The sequence below is a fragment of the Aythya marila genome, assembly GCF_965140915.1.
Source record: "Aythya marila genome assembly, chromosome: 6".
Classification (NCBI taxonomy): domain Eukaryota; kingdom Metazoa; phylum Chordata; class Aves; order Anseriformes; family Anatidae; genus Aythya; species Aythya marila.
This window is the reverse complement of record NC_139047.1, coordinates 12,941,690-12,958,271: the sequence shown is the minus strand read 5'-3', so window position 1 is coordinate 12,958,271 and position 16,582 is coordinate 12,941,690. Positions and strand designations below refer to the sequence as shown.

At 52.2% G+C, this 16,582-nt stretch overlaps 1 protein-coding gene across 6 annotated transcripts in view; it reads left to right on the top strand.

Moving 5' to 3' along the window:
• NRP2 (neuropilin 2) overlaps positions 1-16,582 on the top strand; it is an 84,389-nt gene that overhangs the window by 60,956 nt on the left and 6,851 nt on the right. For 2 of the 6 annotated variants that reach the window (XM_082763255.1, XM_082763257.1), the window contains exons 13-15: positions 506-768; positions 2,581-2,677; positions 4,995-5,036. In XM_082763255.1, coding sequence (XP_082619381.1) covers positions 506-768; positions 2,581-2,677; positions 4,995-5,036 — 402 coding nt within the window. Of the gene's footprint in view, positions 1-505; positions 769-2,580; positions 2,678-4,994; positions 5,037-11,082; positions 13,702-16,582 lie in introns of those variants that run through there. The other 4 variants (XM_082763256.1, XM_082763258.1, XM_082763260.1 and 1 more) reach the window with 3 other exon arrangements.

Sequence of the window (16,582 nt, the reverse complement as noted above, 5' to 3'; positions counted from 1 at the left end):
ATGGATATCCTCAAAACAAAATTGTCAGCGAGATCCTCGCTGAGGAGGAGTATTTATTGCTGGGGATGAAAAGAGGCAGGAAGGCCATGTCATGAGACCCCATCCCAAGATGAATTTTCAACACTTGTGGTTAGAAAACCCCCCACCTCAGGTGTGTTCACCGAGCAAATTCTCAGAATAAATGCAACTTCCCCTCCAATGTCATTACCGTGACTTCTGTTCCTCTAACTACTCTTTGATTTCTCCCATGTCAGCATTTGGCTTTCTGCTTTCTGTGGCTGTGGGTCTCCCACCAGCCGGCAGAGGCGGGTGGGGAAGGCGTGCTCCTGGCTGCACACACACAGGGTGCTGGTGTGAGACCCCAGTCCTGCAGCACCTCCTGGTCACGGATCGGGAGCAGGCACGGGAGCCTGCTGAGCAGTGCCAAAGCCACCCAGCAGGAGGTGAGACGCTTGTTGCAAGTGGCCACATGAAATAATATAACCGTGTCTTCTTCCTTGAACAGATGGCAGGAATTACCTGCAGCTGCAGAGCAGTGGAAGGAGGGAAGGCCAGCGTGCCCGGCTCGTCAGCCCCACCATCTATCTGCCCCGCAGCGCTGTCTGCATGGTGTTCCACTACCAGGCATGGGGCAGCAACGGGGTGATGCTGCGGGTCTGGCGGGAGGCCAGCCAGGAGCACAAGGCGCTGTGGGTCATCACGGAGGACCAAGGGGAGGAGTGGAGGGAAGGCCGCATCATCCTGCCCAGCTACGACATGGAGTACCGGGTAAGGGGGCACGGAGCACCGGGTAAGGTGCTCGGGGCAGGTGTGGAGCCAGGCAGCATCTCCAGCATCCTTATTGCAGCGGTGCAGAGACAGGGCCCATTCATCATTAGGGAATGTGGCTGAGTGGGGCTGTTTGCATTGTGTTTCGTGGGTTACTATAGTAACTAAACGACACTGTTTGTTATTCAGACAGTGCCTGTCTTCTGCACAGACTCAGGCCTTTGTTCAGCCTGTTGCCTTTTATATTCCTCAAATCTCCCACTTTGCAAATATTTTTCCTTCTTCTTTTTTTTTTTTCTTTTTTTATTTTGATTCCATTCTGTGCATTTCCCCCCTTTCTGATGGCAGTCAGACAGCCAGACCAGAGGCAGGCATGCTGCACAGGGAGCAAGTCCAGCAAGCAGCCCCTCTGCAGCCTGGGCATGGGAGAAAGGAGGGGAAATGGGGGCTGACGTGGGACCCCCCTGCTCGGATACCTCAGAGCAGCTCAGAGGGCTGGGTGCAGCACTGTGGGTCAGGATCAGGGCCCAATCCTGCATTCAGGAAATCAGTGGGAGAGGATCACGGGCAGCACCCCGCAGAGAGGCAGTGTCCTGGGGTGCCTGTGGTGCAGCTGGACCCTTCCAGGCAGCGCCTGTCTGCCAGGGAGCCTGGGCTGCTGCTGTCACTGATGAGTGAGCATCATCAGCACAGCACCCAGCTCTGTCAAACACGGACAGAAGCACGGGTCTCACGGGCTGGAGGCAGCACTTCCACAACCACCCCAGTGGGGAGCCTTGCTCCGGCCGGCTCCCAGCCCTGACCCAGGGAGGTGCAGCCCTCAGGCCACCCACTCCTCCAAAACGCTGCCTTCCACGGGGGTCAGTGGCCTGTGCTTGGGACCAATGGCTCTGACATGCCCTGTGCACAGACACCTGGTTTTGGGGGGAGGTCTTGTCACAGGTAGACACAAGTCTGGGTGGGGAGAGATCTGTTACATACATAGCCCCAGGAAATTATTTGCACCCTCAGCAGAAGGCAGGGAGATGTACAGCCAAAGCTTTGCACTGGGGCTGCGTGGCTCGTTTGCATGTGTTTGTCTGGCTTTTTAATAAAATACCAGTAAACACAATATGCCTACAGATAAGAATGATGGGCACTGGCTGACTACTTTGTGCATTAAACATGAATATACAGGCATTAGCTAAATAACAGCATCATTATGTAAATAATGCAAGTCTCTCCACTCAGCAGTTCTTAGAGCTAACGACTCTATTTATTTTTGTAAATATATTTTGCCTGTGATTAAGCAGGAATAAATTGACCCTTCTGTAACATTTCAATACTTCTTATGTAACGTTGATGGGAACAGCACTTTACAGTTAATGTAGCTGTGAGTTTCCTGACCTTTCTTAACTTTTTCTGATTGTGGCCCGGTTGTGGGGCCTCTGTTAACACCACAGCCCAAATCTGCTGCTGCTGTAAGTCAGTGTTGTGCCACTTGCATCATTTGTGCAGAAGGGGAGGAGGTGGCCTCCAGTGCTGAACATCGATTCACTGAGCTTTCATTCCACGTGAAAGGCATTTAATTGAGCAAATTGCAAGCTGAGTGCTGCCAGGACAGGTAGCAATCTCCCTGCAAACCCACCCCTGCAGAGCAGCTTTCCCCAGGACAGGAGTGGCAGAGGCAGGGGAAGGAAGCAGGACTGGCCTCAGTTCCCTGCAGGTGTGCAGGGAAGGCCAGGAGCAGATTTCCTGCCCTCTCCCTCGGGAGCTGGAGCCGCTCCCCATGTCCCAGCTTGACGCTGACATTTCTGTCTTGATTTCCCACAGATAGTGTTTGAGGGATTTATACGGAGCGGCCACTCGGGAGAGCTCGCCCTGGATGACATCCGACTGGGCACCGACATCCCACTGGAGAACTGCATGGGTACGTGCGGGGAGCGCGGGCAGCCGGGGCTGGGCAGCCTGTGCTCACATCAGCCACCACTCCTGTGCTGTTTGTTACCAGCAGTTGCTGCATCTCAGCTGGGGTTTTCCTTGCCCCTGGAAGAAACGAGGGGGGAAATCAGTCCCTGGGGGACAGGGATCTCTGTGTTGGTGTGACAGGCAGGAAGCACATTGCTGCTGTGCAAAGCTGAAAGAGCAGCTGAGGGTTACCAAAGACTGTTCTGTGTGATAAGGACATGCACCAAATTTAAAAGGAAAGTACTGGACAAAAGAAACCAGCTGTCAGTCAATATTACATGCTTAGAGGAGCTGATGAGTTCAAAAGGAGTCTTCTCTAATAAGAAATAAAATAGCAGAGGGGTTTTACAGCGATGCTAACAGAATAACAAAAGACATTCTTGTCCTAGAATTATTCACCATTCCCCAAACCAGGCCAAAAGCCAAGTAGGTTCACTCAGTGTGAAAGACAGAGAGGACTTTGAGAGGGAGAGAGGGAGGGAGAGAGGTATTTTAGCAGTTTGGTGCTGGTGGAGCAGTTGCCCTGCCCTGTTCCTCTAGCTGACATATCCACACACACACTCCGATGGCTCTGCTCACCATCTAGTTTGGATGTGGACTTAGAGCCCTCCCAGCTGAGGATGGGACCAGCTGTGTTCAGTCGGTGGGATTCGTGCTGAAGGCTGCCCACAGGAGGGACACCCTGCTCTTCTGCGTACCCTGGGGGAGGCAGGCCTCACTATGAAACCCCTGCAAACTCCACTGAGGGAGGGGAGTGTCCTGGTGCCCCCTACCCTCAGTAGGATGGGCGCTCCCTTCCAAGGTGTGTGTCTCAGGGCACGGATGACTTGTACCCGGGAAGGGCTGGGCACATCGCTTGCTGCCCTGGGCAGGCAGGTGATGGTGAAGATGGTGCAGGAGCCAGCATTAATAATAGAACAGAGGAGCAGGACTGCCCCGGAGACGCTCTTGAGCACCGTAGGTCCCAGTTCCTTTGATGCTTTGAACTCTGCTGGTCTCCTATCTGCCAAAGGAGCTAATGCTCCATATGTCAAATTCCCCGTATTAAGGCTTGACAGCAGTGTTTTAATCCCTTGCCTTCTATGGCATTAAAGAGAAGCAAGACTGATGATTAACACAAAGAGCATTTCCTATCTGGCTTCTTTTGAGTGCAGCAATTCACCTAGCTTGAGTGTTATTGTATCTCATGATATTGGGCCTCATGAATGTAAAGCTTAATATTTCAAAACAAATGCATTAATAAATTATAAAGTTTCAAGCATTCCCTGTCCTAAAAATAACACCAAACTGCTACATTAAATTATTTCTCCCATTCTAGGAAGTTAAACGGGAATCTTAAAACCAATAAGGATAGTTTGTTTCAGATCATTTCTAACAAAGAGCTTCCACTGCAAACTTTAACATAAATCATGGGTCATTTCCGATGTCACCAAAATAATAATGAAGCAGTAGAGATACATCGCTGCTCTCTCTGTCACAGCAATGAGAATAACTGACTCCAGCACAGGCTACTGTTTTTCAGATGTAACCCTGGGAAGTAATCTGATTCCTTTTTAGCGTGAAAGAACTTTAATAAGTCACAATAATTTTTTCCTTTGACAAAAGTGTCCTTCTCATTCTGATCTTGAGTGATGATTTCATAGCACTCAGCAGAGCCAGAGTCTGCTTATGTGACTCACAGGCATAATGCAGAAGTAATCTAAAAATAATCAGAAGTCTATTACTTCTGTGAGAAAGTAATCAGTAATAAGCACTGATTATTGCTTTTCAGATCCAGTAATTTGTAATAGATTACTTGTTCAAAGTATCTTGGAAAGAGAAGAAATCACTTCCTTTGTTTATTGGTACTGTGAGATGGAGAGGAACATGGCATGGGTACTCAGAAATGACACAGTTCCCATGTGAATAATGATGCCAGAGTCGAGACAGAAACCAAACTGTTCTTGGAAATTTTAGGGGGATTCAGAGTTTCATTATTGGGCCAGATTGTCTTCAGATGACTCAGGCGAACCAGCTGAATCCAAATGACCCTCAACCTAACACACTTTTTTGTCTGAAGTCTGTGTCCAAGTCAAAGCTTTCTGCACCTGGTCAGTTCTTGCCCAGGACAGGGTTTCTCCCCAGTGTGGGGCTGGCTAGCACCCCACACTGCTCCCAAGTCTGTGGGGCACAGCCACACACCTGCTCTTTTTGGATGCTGCAGATCAGTGGAGATGTGAACTGTGGCCTTGCCTGTAATATCCCCCTCTCTAATTCTAAATTTTTGTTTTCTTTTGCAGAACCCATCACAGCTTTCCCAGGTGAGAACTTCTACTTTCCAGGTAAAATTGCACTTCTCTTTGTGGTTTCATTCTGCTGGCATGGGCTTTTAAATCAAAGGAAAGTTAAGTGCTTGCTTGTACAATAAGCAAATGTTCTAAGCAGTGAAATGGCAGGCGTGTGCTAAACCTCTTCTGGTGCTACAGCAGGGGGTGGCACCCTCTGGCTCTTGCTGGGTGACAGGGAGCAGGCAAACAGACAAGTCCCACTGTCCTGGGGCTGAGCAATGTCACGAAACCTGCCATCAGGGGTACCTGGCCTCCTGAAGAGCAGCAAAGCCCAAAATGTGAAGGCAGAGGAATAAAGGAAAGTTATCAACTCAGTTAAACAAAAATAGTAGCCAATTAAAAGTGAAATGAGGTGGCAGTGACTTACACATGTGTGGAGGAAGGCTGTTCTCTAGTTCCTGGATGCCCTGGCAGTGGTGATGTTTGAGCTGCTGGTGAAGGATGGTGGGGTCGGCCTGTTTGGAAGGGGAAGGAAATTGGGAGGTGGAAGTGGGAGAGCAAATTGCTGTGAGGAGCTCTGAAGGTGACAGTCAATAAAAGGAAAACAAGGTGAAATGGTGCATTTAATAGCTTAATTCTAGCCTGAAGGATAGAAACTGGCATTTCTCTGATCCAACCTACAGAGTAAGATAAAAGGTGGGTAATTCAGAAAAAATGCTTCACTGTTTGAGCAGTGGGGATGCTGTTTGTCTTGCTCTGGGGTGGGAAAAGCTGTCTACTTTGAGGGAAAGATCAGTTTAGTCTCTTTCCATTTAGTCTCTGTGGGGTTTTTTCCCCTGTTTTGGTTCCTGGATTTTGTTTTCCTTCCTGCCCCTTCACAAATGCATCCGGGGATGGGCTGTGATGAAGAGCAACCTTGGGGCTGCCCTTAACTCTGAACATTGCTTTGCCACTTTGGTCAGCGTGCCTTTTGCTTTCACTGGTCACGGCGTCCTCACTCGTTCTGTCCCCTGCTCTGCTGATGGTCTATGCAACATTTCTGGGCTCTGCCCTACAAGCACCTGCATTTCTGTATGGGGGAAGGCTGTGTCGGGCGGGTGTGCGTGCTGGGAGCTGTGGCAGTAGCAGGAAAGCAGGCACCAAGTAATGGAAAGTAGGCACTGAGACCCATGGCAAGGGAGCTGCTCCCTCCCCGGGGCACTGCCAGCGGGGGCACACACACGGGGCTGTGCAGGACCTGCCTGGGATGGAGTTCCCTTTCCCTGCAGCATCCCACAGCGTGCTGTGCTCTGCTCTCACAGCTACAACAGCCCTGGTGTCACACTGGTGCTGTGCCTGTTGCTGAGCAGTGCTGGCACAGCACCAGGACCCCTCCAAAACCCCACAGCCAGCAGGCTGGGGGTGGGCAAGAGCTGGGGAGGGAACCTCACTGGGGCAGCTGACCTAAAGCAACCAGAGGGATATTTCGTACTGTGTGGTGTCACACCCAGCAATAAGAGGTGGGGAAGGGGAAGGAGGGAGGGGGGCTCTCGGTATGAAAACGTCTGTCCTCCCAAACAACCACTCTGTGTATTCAGGTCCTGCTTCCCAGGACGTGGCTGAACATCTCTCGTTGATGGGAAGTAGAGAATTTCTTTTTTTCTCTCTCTGTGCTTCCGCATGGCCTTTGCTTGTTTTTTTCCCTCTTCCTTTTCTCTTTAATTAAATCATCCTTACCTCAACCTGTGAGCCTTTTTTTCCTTCCAGCGTACTTTCTTCTCCCCTTCTTCTTCTGAGGAGGGGGAGTGAGAGCGTGGTTGTGGTGGAGTTCAGCTGCCCGGCAGGGTAAAAACACCACAGTCCTTTTATTCTGTGTGTTACACTCATAATAACTAGGAATTTGGGCTTGCTCTTTGGTAGGCTGCTTATTTATCCTGCTGCTCAGGCTTGTGGTGTTACTGAAAATCTGCTGCAATGTTCTCAGCTAGAAGCCAAAGCCTCGCAACCATTCCACACTCAAACCACCTCTCCCTGTTCTCCTGGGCCTGGTCTGGGACCTATTTTGCAGACAGCATCCTCACCTTTTGGGGCTTGTGATGTGCGTCATCTTCAGTTTGAACCTCCTCCTGTGTCCTGACATGGAGTCTGCCCCAGAGTCCTGCCAACACGTGTTCCTTGGCAGGAGTAGATAGGACAGAGGGATGGAATGAGCAGGGAAAAAGAAAAATGCAGAGGGAAAAGATGAAAATGAACGATGAAGATTGGAGAAAGCATGATAGATACAAATGAGGTGAAGAAAGACACAGATGCCCAATAGACAGAGAGGGCAAAAGGAGGGTAAGAAATCCCTGGCTGTAGGAAAAAAGGAGCTTGAGAGGAAAGCCGGCAAAGGAAGTATTGAGATGGTTCTGTAGCCCCCGCTCCTACAATTACATGTTGAGCTGAAAAAGTCAGGTGCCATTAAAAATAACAAATCCTTGCTCTTGTGGCTCAGGAGCAAAGCTGAAAACATGTACCTTGCAGGCTCCGGGATCACAAAGCAAATAATAAGAGAATTGTGTGGGAGGAATATCTTCCAGCTAGTGGGTCGGGATCTTAGAAGACCAGTCAAGTGTGCTTAAACTGCGCTCCATTTGAGAGTTGATGCATCTCACCCTGAAAGGAAAGGCATAACAAGTGGCTGGCAGCAAGGAGTCAGATAAATAGCAGGCTAAAAATGAGAGACATCTTCCAGGAAGCGTGGAGACAAACCGCAGGGAGAACGTACCTTTGGGACTGGTGATTCTCCCACACGGGGTGTCCCGGAGTCAGGGCAGGGATATCTCCCTGGAGAAATGGCAGGTAGCAATTAGGGGGTTGGGGCCAACACCGGTTCTGATTAGATGAGTTTAACACTTGCTTTCATCTGTGCCGTCTGTACGAATTCCAGCTGTGGTGCTTGTCTGCAGCGGTTTATGTCAGTGATTTTGGGAGAGGAACACGAGCTGTGACACGGCAGTGGCTGAGCAGGGCAGGCTGCTCTAGGAGGCTCTCTGGAGAAGATTTTCTGCATGTTTCCCAGGGTGAATTTTGCTGCTGCTTGTTTTGGGTTTTCACATCTGTTGCACAGCTCAGAAATCACCACCCGTAGTCCTCAGTGCCGGGAAGAGGAGGGGTGGCCCTGGCCAGGCTGGAGGTGTGAGCACAGCAGCACACCCACGTAAAACCCTCCAGACTGCAGGGATATTCAGCTGGGTTTCCCCTGACCTGTGTCGCAAGTCGTGCCTTCATCAGAGCACCCACTGAGCGGCCAGGAACAGAGAGAGGCATTGCTTTGGTAAGACGAGAGCCCCAGCGAGTGGATGAGGAAGGGCAAGTGTGTGTGTGGCGGAAGGCAAAGGGGAGTGGAAGAATTATTAAGTTACAAAGATGGATTTTTTTTTTCCATCTCCCTGAGCAGAGAACTTTTCCACAGATATAAAAGAAAACTTCCAGCAAGCAGCAGAGCCAGTAAAAACAGAGCAGATAACATCAGCTCTGCGCTGAGTGGACTGGCAGCTATATTTAGTGGCTGACAGCGTAAAGAACAATCGTTAATGTTGGGAATTGGCTTTGTTAAGAGCTGGAGACAAGCGAGTGTGATTCCTTAATGAGTGCAGTTGCTAAATGAACTCTCCAGACGCTGCTATCTCCCCAGCAGGGCCGTGAGGTGCGGAAGCGGGGGCTGAGGCCATGTCCAGCTGCCTTGGTGACCGCAGCACCCCTCGGGCTTGCTCCCAGCGCAGCACTGGGACATCAGGAGCAGGTCAGAGAGGACCAGAGGTCATCCCAGGCTGGCAGCAGCCTCCAGAGTCCCCGCAGGATCCTTCCCATAAGTGGGATCATCCGGGTGCACCACGCTGCCTCGGGAAGGGTCGGGGGCACAGGCTGCGTACCACGGCACGTCTCCCCTCGTGCCCCCACCCGGAGCACACCAGCCGTGCGGGAGGTCATGCTCTGCAGCTCTCTCACTGCAGGAAGGTGCGATGTAAGCGCAGGCTGTCACCAAGTGTAAACACGAGCGGCCCCTGCTCCAAGAGTGAACCCGCGGTGCTCCCCCCACCCCGGCGCTGTCAGGCTCTGGCAAGGTGTCGCTGAGCCAGCAGGGATGGTGGTGAGACGTGCACCGACCCGCTGGGGCTGCGTCTGCAGCGGGACACAGCGGCGGGTTGGCAGTGACACTCGGGCCCTGTCCCACGCGCTGGCCCCGACCCTGTCAGGGGCATCCCACACGGCCCCATGCAGTCGGGTGAGGGGGCAGCAGGATGCTCAGAGGGGCTGTGGGGACGTGGTGCCTGCGTGCTCCTGTGCTGGGGCAGCAGGCAGAGGGACAGGAGGAGGTGGGGGGCTGCTGCCTCCACCCATCAGCCCACCCATCAGCCAGCACAGCCTGGCCCCCAACACAGCAGGGATAGGGGAGGCTGGGGTGAGACGGGGTGAGGGTGGCGCAGGCTTCTCATGAGACATCCGAATTTCTTGCCTGCAATGACAAATATGTGGGTGGTTCCCAGCCTCCTGCTTTTACAAAGCAGGATTTGTCTTGTCCATGTGGTTTTTCTTTGTTTTGGTTAGGGGTTTTCTTTGGTGGTTTTGTTTACTGTTTTTTTTTTAGTGGTGTTTTAGCTACACATCTGGGTGCAGTTTTTGTTCTGATTTTCACTCCCTGTGCCCAGGTTTTGGGGAGATGGGGAGTGGAGGAAAGCCTTTTGACTAGCTGAGGAAGCGTTATTTTGCCTGATTTCGTCAGCTAGCAACAGCAGAAAAGCCATCATCGTCCCAACTGTGCAGCCAGTGGCTGTATAGGGAGTGCAGTCAGATGCCCTTGCTGCTTTCCAAGCCGGGTCCATCCTGCACCATTTTGTTCTTTCCCTTTGCCATCTTCTGAGCCTGCTGAGGAAGCCTGTGCCCTGCGGCAGAGCAAGCCCGAGCCCCTCAGAAAGCTTCCCCGGGGACCCCATTCCCCGTGAAGCAGCGGTAGATGAACGCGGTGCAGAGGTGCGCCTCTCCCGAGGTCCTCACGGCTCGCCCCCGCGCGCGGAGCTGGGGAGGTCTGGGCAGTGCGTGCAGCAGGATTAGCGCCCGGCCGCTCTCCAGCCGTGGGCGGTGTGAGCACAAACACCAGCGCTCCCCTCCCCGCGCCTGCCCGGGCCGTGCATGCTGCTGCGGGCTGGCAGCGAGGCCCCACACGTCTGAGCACCAGATGTGCGCTGCCGGCCCGTCTCGGCACGACCCGGGCAGCAGCAGCAGCAGCAGCAGTGGCGTGCCCCGGCCTCCCGGCACGCTGCGGGTGCAGGAGGGGCTCACCCTGCCTGGACTGAGCCTGGGCGCTGCGTCCCCCCGCGCCCTGGAGGCAGCTGCTTTCCCAGCCCTGGCCGGGCGGGTCGTGTTTGCCTGCTTGAGTTTGGTGTCCTGGCTTGCTTGAGCTGCCGAGAGCGTGAGCTGCTCGTGTGGAATGTCGCAGCCCACGCCGTCGCAGGATGTCAGCATGCATCATCGTGCATCATCGTCCCCATCCTTCCCTGCTTTACAAAACTGTAATTAAATGTGAGGCTGTGGACGGGGCACCTAGTGAGAAGCGAGAGCAGGTCTGTGTGCCGAGCACGTTCAGAAAGAGATCTTCCTCCCTGTCTTTGCCATAAGAATAACAAATGTTTCTCCCTGTAATTTCTTTCCCAGTCTCCTGCAGTAACTTCCTTGGCCATCTGAGATTACGCTCTTCCTCCAATTAGGAACGTGATGAGTTTTGTCACTGCTTGACAACATCTGCCATGCGGAGACAAAACCAGGCGGCTGATCTGGGGAAGGCTAAAAAAAAAGAGGGAAAAAAACATTTGTTAATGCCAGAAATAACAGTAATAATAGCGTGCATATGGAATTTGCATTGTGAGCCAGGCAGGCTGATTAATTAAAAGGGAAGAAAAGGCGCTTTGACACGCGGCTTGGCAAACACCAGGCTGCACACCCCGCTGGAGCACGCCCCGCACCCGGAGGTGGCCCCGGGACCTGGTGTTGCTCGGCGCTGTACTCTTGCAAGCATGTGTGTTTCTGTTTGTGCGTCTGCATGCCTCCCACCTAGCAACCCTGTTCTGTGTCTCCTCCCCAGGGGCAACCCTCCTGCCAGGGACCGAGCCCACAGTGGACACGGTGTCAGTGCAGCCCATCCCAGCCTACTGGTATTACGTTATTGCCGCCGGAGGTGCTGTTGTGGTGCTGGTCTCCGTCGCGCTGGCCCTTGTGCTCCACTACCACCGGTTCCGCTATGCGGCCAAGAAGAGCGATCACTCCATCACCTACAAAACCTCCCACTATGCCAACGGGGCCCCCGTGGCCGTGGAGCCCACCCTAACCATAAAACTAGAGCAAGACCCCAGCTCGCGCTGCTGAGAGCCGAACAGGAACGAGAGCGCAAACAAAACACAAAACAGACAGACAGACAGAAACTAAGACTTCAAATACGTTGCCTCAGTTTTGCACTTTTTTCCTTACCTAGCATACGTGTGAACTCTTAGACATCTCTGTCCCTTCTCCGTCCCCCATCCATCCCCGAATCTTTTACAAACTTTAAACTAATGCTGCATCTTGGATCGCCAGAAGAGACACACCGCCCCTTCACTTCACAAGTGAACGCTCCCTTTCGATTCCTTTTTGAGGACTGTTGGGGTGTCGGGTGGGTTTTTTTGTTTTGTTTTGTTTGTTTGGGGAGTATTTTTTTGTTGGTAGCCTTGTTTGGTTTGTTTTTTTTTTCCTTCTCCCAGTAGGCAACCTGCAAGGAGACTTGATGGCGAGCCTGGAAGTGTGTGTGCGGCTTGTGCGCGCGTGTGCTCGGTCTGGGTGTGTGTGAGTGTGCATGGGAGTGCGTGCATCTGCCTGACTGACTGAATGTATATTTAGAAACAGCCCCTTTTTAATTTGCTTGTTATTGCTTCTACTTGCACAGGGAATGCTTTTTTTCTTTTTTAAAAAAAAATATTTTATTTTTTATCCCCCCCCCTTCCCGCCTCCCCTTGGAAGGACTGGGACAAATTTATGGTTAAAACCCTGCTTTGTTTACTTGGGGAAGAGAGCAATGCTTTTTTGTTGCCTTATGTAGCTTTGGCTGGGTTTCTTGTTTGATAGCATTAATGTCTTGGGTGCAAAGTCAGAAGAGAAGGCCAGGCTGGACAGTAGGAATGTCCACCTCAGATGGCTAGAAGAATCCAGAGAGGTTCATAGACGTCCGAACAGTAAGATCTCTCCATCTTATTCTTTCTGCAGCCAACGTGATAACACAGCCATTGTTGGGAAGCGGGGGATGACCCTCCTCTTCCCCCACCCACAAGTGAATCTATTTAAAGTTGCCTTATATCAGAGAAGCTCGTATTGAATGTTTAGTTTGTATCTGTTAAAGCCAGCCTTAGGGTAACACATAGACTTCAGCAGGTCTAAGGTGGATGCTAAATACTGTAGTTTCTTGAGAGTTGGAGGCTTATTTATTTTGTAAGTATCCTCGCTCTGGGTGCTGACGGTTTTGCTTTTACACGGGGAAGGGGGAGAGGGCTCCTCCTTGTCTTTCTGCTAGAATCGTTGAAGGGACGAGTATAATTCCCCTTTCTGGGTTTTGGCTTTGTTTTCTTCCTCTGCCCAATTCATAGCTGCTGAATCATAAAAACTGCCAGTTGATTTTCTAGAATGTCAATTAGTTTCGCATCTGCTAATGTTCTGCTTCTTAAAGCGTCGGTAACACCTAGCGAGCAAAGCCTAGCGGGTGCACTGGGGGGGCCGGCCATCGCCGCTGCCTCGGTGTGCCCCGACTGTCGAACGGTCCAGCGAACTGTCGTGGAAATGCCTTATGTAAATTACTGAACAATGACATGCAAAAGTGGTTCAAATCATTAACCTTAATCCGTTTGCAGGCAAAAAAAAATGTACCTCCAGTGAGCGAGGTTCTCCCTCTTGTTGGTGTTCCTTTGTGGTGAGCGATCACGTTTCCTCCCCCTCCTAAACTTGCCAGCACTCCCCACGCCTCCCCTGCCCGTGAATATTGCATAAAGCGAATCCCAGCACGCAGCTCCCTCACTGCCCCTGCCGTCTTGAGCTTCCTCTTGGTCTGGGGAAGACGTGGAGACACTAAGGGTGCTGCTGTGTGTCCGTAGCATCGGCCCTCTTGTGGCGGAGCCCTGTCCCCAGGGGATCTCTGCCGAAGGGGGTGTCACGCTCCCCTCTCACCCCACGCAGCCCGCGTGAGCCCCTCGTGCTGCTTACCGGGTGGGTTTCAGCAGGACCCCTCAGCTGCCCAGGGCCACTTGGGCCAGCGGGTGCTCCCTGAAGCGCGCAGGAGCCCTGACGGGTGGCAGGGACACCGTGCCTGTCCCCACAGAGCTGGCAGAGCCCTGGGGAGCACTGCCACCCAGCTCCCCACGACAGGGCACACCAGTCCCGGCCCTTCCCCGTGAGTCCCATCTCCCTCGGCCAGACCGTCCCCTCGCTCAGAGCAGGTCACCCCGTGGACTTTAGCAAGTGTGCCTCGGCGTGTCAGAGGAGAGTGTGGCACCCTGTCTCTAAAACTGAAATCACCAAAGACAAAACAGGTCACTTCAAGGTTTTTACTCCCAGTTCTCCCCCGCTCCTAGAGCCGTGACATCCCCAGCGTTGCCCAGTTGCCTGTGTGTGAAAAATATCTTGTGGAAATTTGAAACTCTTTGAAGATGTATTGTGTGGAATGTAATAAAATGATGATATTTTTATACAAATATCTGGGGTTTTTCTTCCTTCTCCTTTCTTTGCTAACGAGAATGCTGTTGGTGGGAACAAAACGGTGCTGCAGAAGTTGACATTTTCTGTCAGAGCTTTAGGGCCGCTTCCTTTTGCCGAGTGACGCCCCCGTTGCTGCAGGGCACGGGCCCGCGGCTCCTGGCAGCGCAGCTGCTGCCTGCCCGCCAGTTCGCTGCACTCAGGGCCGGGCCATTAGCAGCGGCTTTTAGATCCATTACGTTTGTAACAGTCCTTGGTGGGAGTTTTGGGCGGCTGGCCTGACGCTTAGGATCGTCTGGGGATTTCGCTAGCGTTGCTTAAGTGCTAAATAGCTTGATGTGACTGTGCAGCTTCTCTCGGCCGGGGCCCCTGGAGACAGGGCATCCCGGGGCAGCTGCGCTGCCGGCTCAGCCCCCGAGCACCACAAATGATGGGTAAGCTGTCACCAAAACTAGTGGTGGTGATTGCAATGCGTTCCTCTTCTGTAAAATCCTTTCTGTGCCTCTACATTTGGTTGGCAGTGTCATGGTGCACAGGTTTGGAAGGAAGCGTGCATCATCCCCTGCCTGCCCTCCAGCCCCGTCCTCAGCCCGTTAAAGAAACCTCTGCTGCAGCATTGCTCCTTCCCATCTTGAGGAGCACCTTCTGCCCCTTCAGAGGAGGCAGCAGCATCACGTTTCATGTGAAATCTGTTTTGCTGCCAGTTTGAGAGTTTATTCTTTCCCTCCTACATTTGTTTTCCTTCTCTCCTACTCTTTACCCTGGCACTGAGCTTAGCTGTGCAGTGAAACTTTGTGGCTTTACTCGGAATTCGGGCCATCAGCAAAAAAATAATTCAGCTGTGATCCCTCGCTTTGGCTGTTCAAACACAAGCAAAGCTGAGGACCCATGCCATTGGGGTGGGGGGTGTAGAGGGACTAGGTTTGGAGGTTTTTTTTCTCTAATTGTACAGCAAAGCCCGTGCACTTGTAATTTGCATTTTGTACACTTCAATGACTGTCCAAGCAAAATTCAAAACAAATATGCACATGCGAAAAGCAGGGAGGGAGAGAGTGGCTGATGGCTTCCCAACAAGGAGCAAAAAAAATCTGTTAAGTAAACAGAAGAAAAGGGAGGAATCGTTCCGGGTTTAATTATTCCTTCTGCGCACCACAGCCAGATTGACCGGGGAGCTGGGTGCTGCTCAGACTGCAGTACATCACGGAAAGAAAAGCAGCTAAAATTAGCACGTTTTGTTTAGAAAAATTAAATGCAACTTCATGTGGCTGGGATGCAAGCTCCTCTGCAGGCAGCTTTGGGCGTGTAGAGGTCTGGGCAGGCATTGGCAAGGTGACGCGTGGCACAGGGCTGCTTCCCCTGTCTTCATCTGCCCAGCCGTGCTTGCCCACCTTCTCTGGGCATGGGAAGCCTGAGGGCAGCGAGGGGCATCTCGGAGCCCCCACAGTGTAGATCTGAGCGTTTTTACTGCGCTGCAGAGGGCCGTGGGTCGAGGAGGAGAGGGTTCTTGTTTGCTTTCCTCAATGCTGAGCTCTAGCCAAAGCACGCTTTTAATTTGAAATTTGGCAGGGAGTTTTGCAAACCCAAAAACGTTCTCTGTTTCTGGAGGGGTGGGGAAGAGAGAAGTGAGGCAGATTTTCAGCTGGAGATGGAGCGGATGGATCTGAAGAGCGGTTCCTGCCCGAGTGCCGGCGCTGCTGCGAGAAGAGCGCTGCCGCCCTCCCTGCGCTGCCGAGAGCAGCCGAGTCACAGCGAGGCCCTGGTGGCCGCCCTGCTGTGTCAAAACAAAGCAATGTGTGTTGGAATCGCACTGCTGCCGTGGGGAGAGAAGGGCTGGAAGTGAGCAGAGGGAGAGGAGCGAGGGTGAAGCTCAGGCTCTGTCCACCTGGGCTGGTAGCAGTAGCTTCTGGCTGCGTGGTGGTGGACAGGGCCCTGCCCTAGGATGCAGGGACCTGGCAGGAGGCAGCACTTGGTGGAGAAAGAAACAGTAATTTTTTTCCTAATGGTGGTCATTTGCCTTGGAGGAATGCATCTAAGCTCTTTAAATTGGGACCTGGTGTCCTTGCCCACCTTGCCTGGTGGGAGGCCGCAGACCTCCTCCGCTGGTGTGCCCACGGCCTGCCCTGGCATTGTGCCGAGCACACCAGCTGAGCCCCTAACACACCTTGCCCCGTCCCCCTGCCACTGCCACTGTTTTCCAAGAGCTGTACATTAAAGCTCCCTAATCTCTGCAAATACTAATTCTCTCCTCTCTCCCCACGTGAGCTTATAGCACTGTGGTACTTAGGGCACTCCTTGTCTTTGATTAGAATCTCATCTTTCATTTTTCAGGTCCCATAAATTAGCCTGTTAGCTGGCAGTGCTCTCAGATCCAATATATAACAGCCTTTTCTCAGCATCCGGATGTTGCCAGCGACATCGCTAACATCATCTTTTCGGCATGAAGGGCTAGGTGCCCAGCCAGCCTTCAGCACGTGCCTTTCGCTCAGGAGAAAGCTCTCCTCAAGTTTAAATATGAATCCCCTTAACTTTCTTGCCTTTCTCTGGTGTGTTTTTTATTTTCATTTTATTTATTCCTCTACATTTAAAATGCAAAGTGAATTATGCCAGAAACTCGCCCTATAAGACGGTCGCTCTCCACAGCCCAGGGAAATACTTTTCCCATTCAGCCCAGCAGTTTGCAGGGCTTTTCTAGGGACTGCTTTCAGGGGAGGCAGCTTTCATGGCCTGCCGCTTGTGACAATATTGCTGAGATTTGTCACAAAGGAGCCCAATTAATGACAAATACCAAGCTATTTTCTGTGACAGGATATCATCTCCACTAGGAACTGTGCTGCGACCACCGGCTTCAATTCCCACAGACAGCCACGCAGCCA